The sequence below is a fragment of the Passer montanus genome, unplaced genomic scaffold, assembly GCF_014805655.1.
Source record: "Passer montanus isolate IOZ18808 unplaced genomic scaffold, ASM1480565v1 scaffold20, whole genome shotgun sequence".
Lineage (NCBI taxonomy): Eukaryota > Metazoa > Chordata > Aves > Passeriformes > Passeridae > Passer > Passer montanus.
The window spans coordinates 13,530,177-13,548,081 of NW_024366592.1; the positions used below are offsets into that span (position 1 = coordinate 13,530,177).

Genomic DNA, 17,905 nt, shown 5'->3' on the forward strand with positions numbered 1-17,905 from the left:
CAAGCAACAGGGGAATGGGGAAGGGCAGAATCCAACATGTGGGAAAGGTAACGTGGGACAGCACAGGGCTCCAAGGCACAAGCAAAGGGGACAGAAACAATATGAGGGATGACAGGAAAAAATAAATTACCTGTTTTGAAGAGGACCATGCAGCTCCCACAAGGAACTGAAGCAAGGTCAGAATATGATGGGTAATGGACTAAGTATCCACCATTCCTTACTCCTGCATGACCAACTCTCAACCAGGATGGTGGGAACCATGCAGAAATGCAATGGAAAGCCACCTATTTCCCTTTTTAGAGACGTCAGCTCTCTCTGGCCAGAGCAGACAAAGTAAATGGGATACATTTTAGCAACTCTACTCAGGAAGAAGGCATTGTGCTTTTCAGGGTGCTTTGTGTATTCCACCTCTTTGTGTCAGTACAAGGTCTTAAATGCAATTGCAGGCAAGCCTGAGATCCTGAGGTTTATTTTCATGACACCCCTGTTCCATAGAGACTTTGTAGGAGCAACTGCTACTGCACACTCTCCCTGCAAAGGGAACCTGGGCACAAAAACAAGCATACCAAAGCTCACATCTAGTTTCAAGTTAAACTAATTGGTACAAACAACCCCCATTTAAATAGTTCTAAGCTAACATGGCGCAATAATATTTAGCACAGTAAAATTATTCTAACCTTTTCCTTATCACTCCACAAAGCTCTCGGACACATTATCACAAGAGCTTAACCTGCTGCCTGGCACATTAAGATTAAAAATCTGGCCACTGCCTCAGCTACTAGTCCCTATTCACTTGTGCATAGTAAATAATACTCCACAGCTGTAAGCTGATCTGAAAAGATAGTAGAGTACCCCACCCAAAAATCAGCTCCATTTTTATCACCTCCCCAGATTTTATGACCTAATCAAAAAGCCAATCATCTATCACAGTGGTGCAGCTTTGCATATGGTTACATAGTTCCTTCTCCAAGTCAAACAGCACCACATTGTCTGGGATAATCTCATCCACTCACATAAACAATTAGTCTGCTGTATTTTGATTAACACTTCCGTTCAAGAGGACATTGAGACGTTTCAGCCTAAGTGGAAAAAGGTCTGGCCTCCTGCTAAAACAGACATGGTTTTTCCCAAGCTTTCTCCCTGACTGGAAATCCCAGCTGCCAGCCTTGCCCCAAGCACCTCTCTGGAGCAGAATCCTCCACTATTTTCTGATTTCACAGACAGAAATAAAACAGCATACCTGATGTTGCAGCATATGTCACAGTTGAGAGTGACACGATACACAGAGTGTTATCATATAATTTCAGAAGGCTTCAACCCATACAGCTTAACATCATGTCACTTCAGAAGGCTGCAAGCATTCACCCTTCTTGTTCTTCAGCCCAACCTTTCATACCCCTCGTGGTTCATGCATTGCACTTGTGTGCCCTCTGTACCCTTTGGTGATTGGTCAGTGCACTCCATGTCTCATTGCCATCAATGCTGTTCATCTGTCCTACAACAGCTGTAGCCCATTAGGGATGAGGCTCCACAGCCCCACTCCCAATTACCACAAACTGTGTGCCTACAACCTGACATTCCTTTGAGTTACAAGACTCACAGATCACAACATTGAATTACAGAACTAAGTTGACCCAAACACAGGCAAGGGCAACAGTAAACATTAATCTGGGTCATTCATTTCACATTACAACCTTTTAGAGCCTGAGGGTCTCTAAGCAACAGTCAACCCCATTAGCACAAATCATCTACAAAATTGATTAAATATATGAACTCATATTGCTCAGAGAGTGCTGAGAAACAGTCACATAAACTTTTGATGGGGAACAGTAATGTGAAGCCACTGATAAAAAACAGTTTGCAGAATAAGTGTACATCCACAGCCCTGGTGGTTTGAAAAACTATTCACCAAGGCAAAAGACACAATCACCTCTGACACCACAGTTCACTCACATAAAAATTCTTCCATCGGTACAGTGCCCTAAATAAGACATCAGAAGTTAAGTGCTCTCTTGTGATCCATTAAGATAGAAACAAATATTGGTTAAACCTAAATATTGTCATACTTCCTAGAAAAACTGAAGCAGAAACAAGGCTTTATTCTACTGCATGTATATGCTGCTTGCTACTCTGGTTAGTTAAAAGGACTACAAATTATTCCTGTACCTCACCATGCGCTGTTCATCTGGCTGGACTGCAACTTTGTGTCAGCAGTTATGGGAGTTGGCAGTGAGCTTGAGCCTTTGTTCTTTCTTTTTTCTAACCTTTCATATGACAATGTTTTAGAACGTTTTTGTTTATTTTTACCTTTCAAGTTTAATTTTTGTCATAGGAAAAGAGCACCAAAAATAACTATTTGTGTTTAAAGCTTTGTGTTTACACAACAGAAAAGCTTGTATCTAACTAGTCATCCTGAAATTAGGAAAAAAGTATCACAGCACTTACCTCACCAAAGTTCTGCTAAGTTCCTGCCAACTAACTTTGAAGAGATCCTGTCATAGCTGTGGAGCAGGCTTTCAATGGAATTTAAATCAGATATTCTGCTAACTATACTCTAGCAACAAAATGCCCAGAAAACAGCTGACCAGCAAGTGATCAGTTCTGTATCTACAAGGGATGGCACAAATATCCAACTTCCCCTCCTCTCAGCACACTGTAGCCAAGGTGGAGGAAGTAAAATGAGACTTCACAGCACTCTCTGTAAGCCCCTCTAGGCAAGACCCATTTGAAAGCAGCTGCTGCCACATTAGATCTGATATGAATCAGAAACCCAGACACACAGAATTTCATCTGTCCACCTAGCAGCCTCCAAAGGAAAAATACCTCACCCCCAGACTAGGACCAAACCACGAGCTACCAGTAGAGCTACTAATAATGGAAAGGACTATCAATATTCACAATGCACAGAAAAATCCTCCTCCTCTTCTCTTCAACTAGATTAAATAACCTACACCTTATTGCATTCACAACAATTTAGTCCCATTTTATATGGAGAAGGAGTGAGACCTCACAGAAGGTATTTAAGGTCCACCCTACAAAACAGATCCATATTTCTTTTGGCTGTAAAAATCAGGGACAAAAAACTTGCACCAGTTTTTTAACGCAAACAATAAGTGCCTTTAAAAGTCCTTAGAAAACAACTACTCAGATTTTATCCCTCCAGCTACCAGCACACAAAAACAACGAAAACCCAGCCAAAACAGGAATTGTGAAGCTCCTTCAATGGCTAACATCATCCACCAACATCAGATACCCACAACCAAGGTGTAGAGATCACTCTGACAGCATTTGAAGATACTTGACATTTCATCAGTCAGATGAGCCTGTGAATGCATTATCTTTGTTATCCTCAGAGGACTGAAGTGTTTGAAAAGAAGAGCTGACAAGATACTTTCAGTCCTTTCGGGCTAAAGGGATAAAATTCCTTTAGTTCTTCTACGAACTCTGCTGAACTGAGATAATAGATGAAAAGCAGCCACTGAAAAAAATGCTTTCACCTCAGCTTGTTGGAAATGTTTATTCTTGATCTGGACATGAACTTCGTCTTCTTAGTCTATGTACTTGTCAGTACAAGGGTTGACTATTTTAACACATATTTCAACTACTTAGGAAAAGGAGGCACAAAAGGCAATTGGGACTGAATTCTCCTGGATTCATTATGTCTCATTCACATCCAGTCAATCCCTGGACTTCATCAGCTCTCCTGTAAAATTCCATCCAAGAGATGTTCAAGTTACCAAACAGGCTGGAACAAGCTTTTCCAACCTTGTGATTGATCTTCTACACAGTCCACATCACCCCAAAAGTTCTTAATGGTGAAGGACTTTGCTTTATATTGAAATAAAATAACTTCTGGAGTATAATTCATATTCACATCCACTCCTGTTTTAAAACCCTCAAAAGCAGTGTGACACAGTGCCCTCATTTCCTTGAATCTATAATGAGAGAGTTGAAGGTAGAAGTCCATAATGATTTTTTCTGCCCACACCCATCAGCCTGTAGGCACATTGAGATACTGTGTCTTTTCTGAAAGCCTGCCATCTCAAAAGCTTAGCAAAATACTTGGAATTCCAAATTCTCCTTTGATCCATAGATAATTTACTCTTTTTTCTATATCTACAAAAGTCATTCAGCCAAGTTTCTCCTATTTGCAGAGCCCTTTAATGCCTGACTTCATAAGCACTGGGTGATTTTGTGAAATAAATCACAACTGTCTTAGTGGACAGTCATAACTGCCAGTTATGACTGGCAGAAAAAACCCTCAGCTCCTCAGCCACACACTCCAGTGATGCCCCCATAAGACACTGTTGAGCTGGGCTCTCTCCCTTTTATCTGTCAGGCCAATGTCACATTTCCTGCACCATTTCCCACTTCCTGCTTACATGCCATCAAATCATATATTTTGCAAATCAGCCATGACTCTTCCAGCATCCCCCATTTCAGCAGTTTCAAAGCCATGATACAATTTCTGAATGAATATAACCACCTGTGTACTACCTCATTTCTAAATTCCAAATTTGCCTGATGAGATCAGAAAAAGTTGATCTTGCCACTTTGAGGGGATGCTATGCTTTCACATGATGGCAAGAGCCCAAATGGTCTCTGAAAGCTTTTGGCTGATCTGCAATCTGTTCTAGAAGCAATACATTCATCAGGTGTGTGATTCTGCAGGTTTTGCACCTTATTCAGAAGGTTTTACAAATTATGAGAAGGAAAGGAAAAGCAATGCCTTTTTCAGCAGTAGTTCTTTGAAATAGTTCCTTGATCTTCTGCCTAAGGCAATATCTGCAAAGAGTTAATTTGAGTGAGGCATCAAGGCTCCCAGATCTTTGAGCACCTGTGAAAGCACAGCCCTATTAATTCCTTCAGCGAAATGTGCCAAGAAGCCTCAGCATAGTACTGACCGTGTACTTCTTCCTCAGATAAATTAAAATTAAAACATCTGAAATTTTGAGTACCAAGAAGAGGTCTCCCCAAAGAGATCAAAAATTTCTGTCCTACATTGTCACCTTCTAAGCTGCCCCTTGCCTTCTCATACATGTGCTTTCACAGCTGAGTAACTGATCTGCGAGGTCATTCCTAAAGTCAAGTTCTGCTGAGGCTCAAACACAAAGCAATCCAAAGCTCCCCTCACCTATATTTTGTGGAAAAATAGATCAGAACCACAGCAAATATATTTATTACCAACTCAGTGACCCCACTCTGCTGTTTGAGAGTAGTTTTATTTGCCACTCATTTCCCTAACTTGCCTGAACAGTTTTTAATTGCTGCCCATAAAATATTTTACTTTCATCTGCAAATCATCACTCCAAGCGCCACTAGGAAACCTCTTTGCTTTGACTCCTACTGATGTACCCAGCTCTTTTTCCAGATGGCATTTTTATTATTGGTTTAATTCTACCCCCAAGGCTTCCAGTTCTCGTATTAGAAATAATATCAATTCTTTCTGGTCTTCTTTCTTTTCTGTGATTGCTTCTTGCACCATGGATCCACACGAATACCAGCCACAAATTTACACTTTGGAAGTTGGATCCATCCCATGATACCAGATTATTGTTAGTCAGAAGCAACTATGTCAATTCTGGAAACTTAAGGGCTGTTTCTGCCATAAAGAAAAGTTTAGTTTAAAGAGATGATGTCAGGTATTTTTTTCATCAGTCATTTTGAAATAGTTGTATATAATCAGAAAATCATTTAGGTTGGAAAATACCTCTGAGATCGTTGAGCCCAGTGAGTCCAAGAACTTGTGAATTCTTGTTTTCCTGAATCCAGGACATATCAAACAGCAGGAGTTTCTTTGATAGCAGTTTTCAGAGAGAAGAGTGCTCAGTGGCACACTCGTTTTATTGCTCTTGGGTCAGCAGATTTTCTTGTCTATAACTGATGTTATTCTCTTGTGTTCTCTGTACTCATTCAGGCCTGTATGCCTTGCCCTGATGATGCTGAATTTCTCTCTAAGAAGTTTCTTGGGTAACACAGCCCAGTTTTTATGCAGCTTTACCAAGAATAAGTGCTTTGGGTGGTGACTTCTATTGCCCCACTTAGCAGGTTGCATAAAGGATTTTCTCCCTCACCTGCATTACAAAAGAAGAACATTAATTATACTTATCAGCCAACCAGGTTCTCCCCAATGGGAGAGCATAATAATGCCAGCAAGTGTAAGACTCTTCAGCATACAGTTTTCTCAAAGTGATAAATTCTGCATCTTTAGACACATACTTAAAATAAAACACACCTTTTGACATGTGGGAGCCTTAATGAACTAACTTTGTCGCTACTGGCATAAGCCCAGTTACTGTGAGATAAACCAATATAAAGGAATTTATGCATTGAACAGCTCGCTAGATCGATGCTTATAAAAGAGCACTGGGCCAGAACTTGGAGACTTTGGTTGTATCCCACAATTTGTCAACCACCTTGCACAAGTGGTTCCTCTGCTCATGTCCCACCCCTTAATCCCCTGTTTCCCTTAAAAAATACTTTAGATCCATGCTTGAAAACTCAAACCAGCGCTGTCCCACTTCCAGCTATGCTCCAAGGACAACAGTTCCATTCTGGCACAGAAAGGAAATAGATCAGATGAAATCCAGAGTTTGTCTCGACCAGCCCCTTGCACGCCATGGCCTCAAATGAGCTGTTACAACCAAACTTTACATACCATGGTTTTAATGTATCCCAGATATTACAGGGGAAGGGGGTGTGGGACATTCATTGGTTCTTGACTTCAGTGACAGAAAAACCTGTCCAACTGCAAAAGTTAATACAGACAAGACTTAATTGCCTGCCAGATCCTGACCTTGTTTTGTTTCTGCAAGAGAAGCCACTGCTAACACAAACTGAGCAAACCTCTAAGCCAGACCCTGCAACTGCCCAGGGGTCACAGCAGTACCCTCTCTGCACAGCCAGGTAACTGCCTCTGAAAGGTCTCTTGGTCAAATCCTAATTTACCTTTTAATATTCATGAAGATCAAGCCAGGCAAGTAAAAATCTGAATTTGTATCCTACCTATTCAACAGGTTCTTTTAAAAAATTCTCATTACATCTTTGCAGTAGAAGTCCACAAATTTGCAGGTGTAGGACCTACATCTCAAATCACTTATAAAGGAAATAATGTCATGAAGCTTTAAAACAATTTTATGAGTTACTTTTTCTGAGGGAAATAATATCTAATATCATAGAATAGCCTGGACTGGAAGGGTCCTTAAAAATCATCTCATTCCATCCCCCTGCCATGGGCAGGGACATCTGCCACTATCCCAGCTTGCTCAGAGCCCCATCCAACCTGGCCTTGGACACTGCCAGGGATGGGGCAACCACAGTTTCTCTGGGAAACCTGTGCCAGGGTCTCACCACCCTCACAGGAAGAATTTCTTCCTAATATCCAATCTAAACCTCCTCTCTGTCAGTGTGAAGCCATTCCCCCTTGTCCTGTCACTTCACACCCTTGTTAAGAGTCTGTCTCCATCTTTTCTGTAGGCTCCCATCAGGCTGAACAATCCCAGTTCTCTAAGCCTTTCCTCACAAGGGAGGTGCTCCATCCCTTTCATTAGCTTGGTCAGCCTGTCACACATAAATTGTTACCTTCTCACTGACAAAATAAAAAAAAAAATCATTAATTTTTCTGTATGTTATTTTGTACTTTTATGATTTAAAGGCAAGGTTATTCTTTAGAAATAACATGCTACAATGGTACATAAGGATATCTGCAGAGATAACTGAAATTCTCATTTGAAACTTGGACTTCCTGTATTTAGTGAAGTAATCAGCTTTACAGTTCTCACAGCAACATTAAAATCCAAAATACTTATACATCAGTCCAGGACTTAGGAAGGCTGTTTGACAGTAAAGTTTGACTTACTAAGTTCTGTCTTCAACCTGAGAAGCAGTGTAGATGTTGCCCTGCCTGATTTTTATATCAGCAAGCCTGATGGAAAATCTCATTTTACTCCACTGAAATTGCAAAAAACTCTCCACTAAACCCTGACTTTTCTGTTTTCTGTAAAGAACCAAGCTCACTGAGCCCTGTCAGATTTGGAACAGGAGTTTATGGATTGGCACCCTCACCAGTGCCAGGCAGCAAAGCAAGGACAGTGCATTCTGCTGAAACTGAGACCACCTTAGCAAAAACTGATAACCTAAAAAAATTGTCCAAAACATCAAAGAAAACATTATTAACAGGCAGTTAACCTTTTTCACTCCACACAGTCAATTTGTTGGTTTGGGTCTTTTTTTTATCCCAACCTTCTAGGAAGGCTTTAAACTTTTATTCTTTGATCAGAAGAATCAAACTTTCTTAGTGATGCATTTGAATGTTTTTCAGCATTCACAACTGAACAAAGATCTCTGTTTTCAAAAGCGATATCCATTCTTTCCTAATACATTGGTTTTGCTTCCTCTCTTTCTTTATAGTTTCTGAACAGTAAAAAAAAATTAGCCAAACTGAAAAGGAGACTGAGAACATTTTAGCAAAGCACATGAGGGAGAAGCTGAGGCTATCCAAAAGTAAGAGAGCTGTAGGAGTTGGTATTTTACAAATCAAGTCAGGTATTGCAAGATTCAGGACAAAATTATACTGCTTACATCCAACTTTGATGCCCTCTAAAGCTGCCAAGTTAAATTTTCCACATCACAGTGCTCCATGTGACAGAAGTACCCAAAATCTACTCTTATGAACTGGATTCCTGTCTTTTAACTGCAAGAAGCAAGTATTAAAAAATCTGGGGCTTACTAAGAGTTTAAGCAGTTGTTTCCCTAATTCTGTGTGCTTTCAACTGCCCCTGCAGCACTGATTAACTTGTGTGTGTCAAGTGCAGGGAACAAAAAAGCTGTTTGAAATTCAAACAAGCCTCTAAGAGAAAATCAAGATAAGAAGCCCAAGCACTGAATCACAAGAAGTTTCTGTATTTTGAGTTGCATATAAAGAGCCTCGTTTCAGGGTTGGTTTGTTGATATTCCTTCTAAATGAAATTGATTTTTATCTGTCAGAGGTCAAAGAACAAGAAGTCGACTACTGTTTTAATATTATACAGCAAAGAGCTGGAGGAAGCTCAATTTGGTGTCAAATCACAGAACCACAGAGCAAGCTGAGTTGGAAGGGACCCAGTGATAACCACCACATTTGAATATGCTCGTCCAGCCTCCTCCTGCCAAGAATTTCATACAAATTTTAACCCAAAACCTTCATTCATGCAGCAACAATGACCTAAAAGGACATTTCAAATTAATTTTCCAAACTTTATTACATAACAAGATTACCAAGCACCACGATTTGTTATATCTAATTTTTGTTGTTACAAAAACTACCATAGGCAATCTTAAAACTGCAATTTCTTTCTGAGGAGCTGGCATTTTACCTCAGACATTCTCTTGGAGAAGGTGATATAAAACATTCATTTTCCTGGACAAAGTCAAAAACCTTCAGAACAAAAAACAAACAAATATTCAAGTATTTGAAACCTTAGCACAGGCCTCAAACATTTGAAATAGCAAAGTAAACGGTGGCAAAGGCAAGCTGACTTGTTCCCTTTGAAGGGAACAGTTTGTCAGTAGGTTTTAGAGCTATTTTCTCTCAGCAGGGGCTGCAGATCTCTTGGTAACTGCAGCTCCTGCTCCTCTTCAGCACCACTTCCCTTCTAACACTTGCTCTGTTTGTTGCTCATCCTGAACTCATCAACACACCTCTCTTCTTTCTTTTCATCATCCAGCAAGGGAGCACTGGAAGGACAAGGGAGGCTGTTTTCCTCACATTCTTTTCTGCAGCCTATAGCCCATTCTTCAGGGTCCTCTTTCCTTTGTTACTAAGCAATGAATAAGAATTGTTTTTAAATCACATACTCTGGACAACACTGTATTTGTGTTCAACAGCAATCAAAACATGCAATGAGGATAAGAAGTAGTTAGAGACTGAGGTAGAGTCACAAAACCAGCAACAACAGCAACAAGACCATTCCTGACACAACCTTTTGGCTACCACAGCCAAAACAGCCCCTCAAAACCTCAAGCAGTACTTAATATAAAACATGAATAAGTACATTTTAACCCTGTGGTTTTCTTTTTTAATTCTGTTTCCAAAACCTTACCTTGCAAGAATGTAATTTCTCAGTTTGTTCCTCATTTGAAGTGAACCAAGGCACCAAAACCAGAAATTATTTTTATTTCTTCAGAGATATGGAACACAAAGCAGCTGGACAACTGAAGCTCTCCTGTAACCTCCTATTGTCACCTTATTGCAAAAGCTCCATACCTTCTTGGTGATTTCTTACGGGCAGCTTCTCGCAGTACTGACTCCTTCTTCCTCACAACATAGCCAACAAACTCCAATTAACTTCTGGATCAGCCAATCTACTCTTTTACAATACCCATCCTAACTGGATCTAGTTGTGGCCTATTAAGGGCAGGCCTGTTCCTAATGCTTGATAATTAGCACAGCTGTAACTCCTTAGTGGTGAGATTACCTTCATCACTATCTCTATTCTCCTACATTCCATCCATCCACAACCTCCCAGGAAAGGAATCTAGAAATCCTGAGAATTGGGATTCACATCCCACACAGATGCAGGTCACGGTGAGGGCTCTTGGTGCCCAGTGTCAGCAGACAGAAGCTGTTCCTGCCAGGTAAAACTGCTGCCCCCCAGCAAGAAGCAGGTATCACGACAGCCCATGAAGTCTTAGGCTAAAATCCTTCCTCAACTTACACCTGCTAAACATGGGCAAAACTCCACAGGGGCAGAGAAAGACAAGCCCTCCATGCTGGAGAAGTGGTGCTGGAGAAAGCCCTGCCCTCAGGAAGACTCTTGACACACATCTGCAAGACTCTTGGGTTTTATTGAAAAATGGTGATAACATGTTTGTTAGGGGTTTTTTTTGTTTTTTTTTTTTGTTTGCTTAGGTGGTTGTTTGGGGTTTTTTGATTAACCCTGTTCTCAGAAAGGCCATTTTACTTTTTTACATTTTACATTCTACAACAAAACATTCAGCTCCAGGCATCTACCCTGGGTCCCAAACATCAAGGTTTAGCACCATAAACAGCTGAAACCAGGAAGTGCCTACACATCTACATAGTGGTGGAACTGCTGGTTCAAGTAATTAGATGGAATCAGATTTACAAATAACAAATTTGTAGGATTTGAAGGTTTAAAGGAATCAGTCATAAGGGGGATTGCATCCTTAACAGAATTAAAATATGCATCTCTGATCAAGTGCCAAAATCCAACACAGACAAGGTAAAAAATAAACCTTGAACTACTGTTAGTTTTCTTTTCTCCATTTTATACCAAGCGTATCAAAGTGATGGAGCTTCACCCACATCCCTTTTCTGTTACAAGAAGTAGCAGACCTTTCCAAGCAAGCAGAAACCAGACTTTCAAGTGCAGAGGACATGGCTTTGAGCTGTCACCCAACAAACAGGCTCAGGCTCCAGCTGAGCAGCACTGTCAGGGGAGGGTTCCAAAGACCTCACCATGCTGTGAAACACCCGGCTGAGCCAAGGTCCATATGCCCTTTGCGAAATAATCTTCCAGGCTGTGGAAGGCAGAGACTGACCGACTTCTTCCTCTGCAGTACTTTTAAAATACAGGTAACTGTGGTTTCAAGTGACACCAAGAACCACACACAGGTGGTCTAGTTTAATCCCCTCATTATGGAAAAGCAAGGTAGAAAAGACTTCAGGTCACTCAGGTCAAACAATCTCCCCCCTCTTTCTTGACTACTCCCTACATCATCCACAGCCCAGCTGAGAACTGAACATACATACAGAAGTTGTATGACCTATCTCAATTCAAAATCCAAGTCCCCTCTTTTTCCAGTACCACCACACAGCAGGTAAACTCACTTCCACATCAATCAATTAGTTCTCTCCCAAACCCCCATTTTCTCTCCAACTCTGTTTGAGAATAAGCCCTTTGAACCAAGGATATTACATTTAAGCATACAGACTCATAAATCATACTGCTGTAATTAAGCCTAATGTTATATTCTCTCACACTGAGGCTGTGTTCTGTGAATAAGTAAAACTTCTGAAACAAACCAACTTCCCCTGGGCCTGCTACATTCCCCTGAGGCTGCTTTGTGGAAAGCTTTGTCTCGTTGTTTATTTAAAGATGGCACTGCTGTTACAGTATATAAAACAAGCATCAAAATAAGGTTGTTATAAAAGCTGGAGCAGTGCCTAATTGCTGGTGAGAGTGGATAATTACAGAGGATAGAGCTTTGATATATGGATTGAATAGCAACGTATGTGAGATATAGAGGTGTATTTATATGCCTACATTTCCACTTACAAGGCATTTATTGTAAGATCAGTGAAAGTAGTTAATAATGCATAGCTTATTAGTTATCACAGAAAAATACACTGTGCAGCTGAAAAGTGTACATCATCATATACTCAAAGCAGGCGCAGAATCCAGACCAGGGCTGCTGCATTAGAAAGACAACCAAGAGAACATATGCCTGAAAAAGCCAATCCTAGACAGTATTTTAAAAAAAATCAGAATCACACAATCAAAACTGTCACATTTCATTGGTTCTATCAGTCTAGAGGATAAAGTACCTAGGAAACAAAACATACAAGTACTTTTTCCTACAGAAAAGCTGAAATTCATACTCCCGTCTCTCTTTTAGGTATTGTTTGATTCTCTATGTGTTAGAATCAAATTATGATTAATTCTAGTTATGTCACTCTTTCTTTCTTCAGGCTTTTTATTCTTTCCTGACTAATTACCCTTTTCCAGCTGGCACATGAAAGAAAAGTTTGCTATGAATTAAAGGACAGATACTCTGTTCCTTAACCACAGCTTACACATGCAGACAGCAGGAGAGAAAGGTTGAAAAAATGAGTCCACTGATGAAAACACTACATTGGCTCCTGGAAGCATCATCAGTCACTACATCTTTTGTCTTAGCACCATTCCTGAAGCCAGAAAGACAACATATTTCAGCCTTTGCTATACTTGCAACATTTTGATTTATGCTGCTTCTTAAGCACTTTCTATTTAATCTTGTCTCTTTACAGAGGATGATTGACTCAAACCCTCTGTGAAGCCCAAGTTTAACAAGACAACTAATTAACAAAAACCCAGTGAAGAAACCTGAATAAATCTGGGATGTTTTGAGTAAGAAAGTTCCAGCAAGCACTCCCACAAATTAAGAGAAGTTCTTCAAGAAAAATCAACATTACATGCAAGGAAATGAGTCCAAAATATTTTACAACACAGTTTTTGCTGCCTATTAGAAGTAAGTTTCAGCATCGCTTATCATCCAGGGCAAACTATCACAAAGCAGGTGGGCCCTGCTGCATGCTCCATTAATTATGCTCCAGGAGATCTATCACTGTACATTTATGGAGGTGGGACAGGAATGCAGCTCCCCATGGTGACTAACAGGCCCATCATCAAACTTTCCTACAGCTGATCCTGGCCATTGTCATTACTTACCTTTTTTTTTTCCCCACCTCTCCAGTGAAGAATATTTTCTTCCCCTCATTGTACTGATAGGTGATTAATGCAGTTTTAATTGCCACCATGCATCATTTGAGAGCACTCACAGCCAAAATACTGGGAAAGGTGGTCTCAACACCAGCCTAGGACAATGTGAGATCACTGGATTCATTGCCTGGCCCTGCCATACATGTCCCGTGGGTCATAAGGCCTCCAACTGGGCAGAAGCCAAAACACACTAAAAGCTAAAGAAATAAGGGAAAGCCCTACAGAATTAGCATAGTTCAATACTCCAGTATCAAACCTATCTTGCAATGACAGAATGCTACCAATGGATGTAAATTGCTTTTCCCAAACATTTCCTCAGCTATCAGCTACCAAAAGCATTCTCATTTTTTAAAAGGAAGGAGGGCAAGCGAGAAAACTCAGAGAGCCTTGATGTTGGTAAAGCCAGACTACACATCATCAGCACCTCAAAGCAGCATCCAAACCCACAGGAAGCCCAAAGCCAAGCAGGAAAAAAGAGCAGAGAATTTCTTGGGCTCTCAGTAGCTCAAGAATCCAAAGGTCTGCAGTAGCCAACAGGGAATGCTGAGGCCTGAAACCCTCTCCTTTACCATGATCCAGAAGTGCCCCTCTCCTTGTGGGATCCACAGCCTGGAACATTCTCCTGGAGACAGATGGTTACACCTCTTCTTCCAAAACTGAGCAAAACTGCTCTCTTTTAAAACATAGACTGAGGAGCAAGAATTGGAACAGCAGTGCCCGACTTCCCTGCTCCCATCTCACCCTACAGCACTAGCCCCAGGTGCACAAGAGAGCTTCAGTTTCCTCTTACTAAGGGAGATCAAAGCTGAAAGCAGAGCCTTCATGCTCACATCTAACAGCTGTTTATAGCACCGAAACCACTCAAGAGACACGGAGGGGCAAGGGCAAGCACACAGACTTCTTCCAGCTTCAAGAAGTGTTCCAAGCCTTTGGGACCCACTGACAGAATGTAGTTCCAGCAGTTTTCAAAGCCTCTTTGTAGAGGGGAGGTGTGGAAAGGCACTTCTGCCCTCATCTAGCACCTCTCAGCATGCTCACCTGGACACAGGGCCACAGATTCTCTGTCTCGTAAAAAGAGATAGTTTATACCTCCTGAACTACACCAGAGCAAGATTACTACTCTCAGGTTACAGCAGATATCAACCTGGCCCAACATATCATCTGGACACGGAGCATGTAAAAATTTCTGCACTGGAAAGTGAGGAAAAAATACTCCAAAATTCAAGAAACAGCCTATGCTTTGAAATCTCCCTCAAAACTCATGTGTTGAGCTGGATCAACCCTTCAAGGAGTGATGTCCAATGACTGACAGACGCGCTGCTGGGAGAGGTGCTGTGCGCTTTTTTACCTTATTTATAGAATGGCCTTGCTCATGCTTTGTTTAAGAAACAATTACCCTTTGACTGTTTAAAATAAACAGGACTCTCTCTCTGCTGAACAGTCACTAGCCCTGAGCTGGATTTCAAGTTGTTGAAACAGCATGAGACTCCCCAGTGGGCTCAGTAGTGTAAGAGAGGTGCTGGGCCAGCTAACCTTTCAGAACAGCATCCTGAGCAACCCAAGCAAGAGTAGTCAAACAAGGATTCCCATCAGTCAAATGAAGCAAGTAACCATTCCCAATCCTACCCCACTTTGTCCTCACTACTTAGAGGCACCTTTGGAAGATGAGACCTCCTTTTTACAGAGATTTGCAGAGAACCTGAAGGATTGCAGATGGTGCAGGAGTTCAGCAATGGCTGCACACCAAAAGTGCAACTGGCCAAGCTTTTTCCCTGAACATAAGAGGTTTTTCTCCCTCCTGTGTTGCTGCAGCCAGTCGAAAGGCAGCAATTGCAACAGCTGGCACAGATAAAGTCACTTGACATCACAATTTTAAATTTCAGTCCCAGCTCTTGTACCACCAGCAGAGAAGTCAGCATTCCAACTGAGTAGCTATGGGAGTTTTCCACTGGTGACTTCAAGCTTCCCAGAGCTCTTCCACTCCTATGTCTTGGTTCTGCAGCTGCCTTTACCATGCCAGGGAGCAGGGCAAAAAAGGGCTGTACTGAAAAGCCAACAGAGGTACATCAGCATTCTTGAACTCCTGTCTCATCCCAGGTATTTTTTTTTGAGCTGGGTTCCCTGGCTAAAAGAGAGCCTGGATAGAACCCGTTGGCTTGAGCTCACTTGTTTCTTTTAGTAAAGAGCTCCCATGTGCCATAGGCAAGCCTGGATCTTGGCTTCTCCCACATAAAACTGGGAGTAAATGTCCTGCCTTAACTCTGAGTGATCAGGGGAGGATAAGCAGTCTGAATACTGTGTCAGGGTGATGCCAAAACATATTCAAGTGACAGCTGTCCAAGCACGAGTCACAGCAGGAACATCCATGCCATTAGCAGGTGTTCTCAGAAAGGAGGAACACAATGAAAAGCAAAAGCATGGCATATGCAGCTTCCTCCAGATAACAGAACCCAGTGATGAGACACAACAACACCACCAACCAGCAACAGTCTGTGCCAGCAAAAAGAAAGTGCTGGGGAGAACAAGAATAAGAAACAATATCCAGCAATTTACATCTGCAGAAAGCAAAATTTTTCAGATGGAATTTAAAGTTGTAAGAGCCAGCAAAACAAAAGATGTGAGACAACATGGGGAGTCATGGAGAGACAAGGCGCCAAATTAACAATAGAGGAACACACCACGGAAAAACACTTGTGAACAGATCAGAAGAGTGAAGAGCAAGGATTGGACGCAATAATAAGGTATCAAGAAATATAAAAGACCTTGAACACCAGCTCTTTTCCAGTAACTGCAGCACACCAAGTTAACCTAGACATTCATTGTTCACAATTTCAAACCAACAGTCCTCCCATTGCAGGGATCTCAGAACACGGGGAGCCTACCACAAACACGGGAGCGATACCCAGGCACACATTAACCTGCCCTAGCAAGTTTCACTGCTACTCCGAGGGTACCACTAATGTTTAAGCAGGTATTTACTAGAGTTTGGCCTGCCTTGCCGATCGCATCATTACAACAATGCAGCACAGGAGCTCTTTCCAGTGGTAAAGGACATGTCACAAAGTCACTGAAGCTCCCGCAGCTCTCCTACAAACATCAGACACCTACAAACACCGCGCCCTCCGGTCAGGTCACTGCAACCGAACTACAGGATGGTTTTTAAAAATGTATCAATGTAAAGAAATGTATCAGTGTATTTGTCATTCTGCGCTGAGGCTTTCCCTCCTGGATTCCAAAAGGGTGATTTGCAGTGGTCACTGTTAATAAAAACCTGAAACAAGCAGCGCTTCAGTGAAGTAAAATATATCTTTTCACCTCGCAAAGAGAAAGAGCTCAGAGGAAAAGCATCCCCATGAAGTTAAACATATGTTTGTAAATATCTCATCACTGACAACCAGATTGTGCTGGACACAAACCTGAAATAAAGGGATACACATTTAATAAGCTGATTAGGACGATAAGCAAGAACGCAAAAGGTTTGCCTTTCACATCTTTGTCAAAAATTCTCGGACGGGCAATTAGTTAATTAATTAATTAATTAAAAGGTCAGCTATACATAAAGACCGTAGGAAGGCGTTTGGGCAGGGCAGAGAGCAGGCTCTGGAGCTGCGCTCGGGGCCGCCGCGGGGGCGCAGCCCCGGCAGGAGCCGAGCGGGGATCCCGGCACCGCCGCCCGCACCGCGGCCGCCCGGGCCCCGCTCGGGAACTTCTCTCAGTCCCCGCCGCTCCCCATCACTTCCTACTTTCCCCGCTCCACCGAGCAGCGCTGCCGCCCCTTCCTGTGCCGCTGCCGCCGGCGCTGCCCGCGGGCCGGCTCCGCGCAGCGCACACGGCTCTGCTGCCCGGCCCCACTCACCCCAGCGTGCTGATGAATCCATTGACGGAGCCCTCCGCGTAAAGGGACACGATGTCCCCGATGTACAGAAAGCTGGACATCTTCTCAGACATTCTGGTTCATTTTCCAGCTGGGTTCCGCGCTCCTCCCATTCGAGGTGGAAAAAAAAAAAAACAAAAAAACAAACCACAATTAAAATAAATTCAAAGCAAACGACAGCGATCCTTGGGGAAGCCGTGGGCTGAGGCGGGCGGGCCGCGGGCTCAGCGCGGCCCCGGTGCCGAGAGAGCTGACAGGAGAGCGGTGCGCGGCTCGGCACGGCTCGGCACGGCCCGGCCCCCGCCCGCCCCCCGCGCCTCCGCCCCCGTCCGCCCCTGCCCCGCCCCGCGCAGGGGACTGAGCCTCGGGACAGGCCACCTAGCCTCCGGGCAGGCGGCCCCGGCACCCCTGCCGGCTCGGAGAGGGGCTGCCGAGACCCCCAGTCAGTGGTTCCCCGAGGGCGTCTCCCCGGGGCTGGAACCCGGGGGGCAGCGGCAGAGGGAGCCCAAACCGGGGGGCGTGAGGGGACGGCGACCCTTCCCCACAGCTG

At 42.8% G+C, this 17,905-nt stretch overlaps 1 protein-coding gene across 6 annotated transcripts in view; it reads right to left on the bottom strand.

Annotated features, from left to right (window-relative positions):
* Positions 1-17,637, bottom strand: part of ITPR2 (inositol 1,4,5-trisphosphate receptor type 2) — a 244,485-nt gene extending 226,848 nt beyond the window's left edge. For 4 of the 6 annotated variants that reach the window (XM_039708068.1, XM_039708067.1, XM_039708063.1 and 1 more), the window contains exon 1: positions 17,338-17,637. In XM_039708068.1, the coding sequence (XP_039564002.1) occupies positions 17,338-17,429 (92 nt within the window). In that variant the 5' untranslated portion in view covers positions 17,430-17,637. The remainder of the gene's footprint in view (positions 1-17,337) is intronic. The other 2 variants (XM_039708065.1, XM_039708064.1) reach the window with 1 other exon arrangement.
* Between the last annotated feature and the right edge of the window lie 268 nt (positions 17,638-17,905).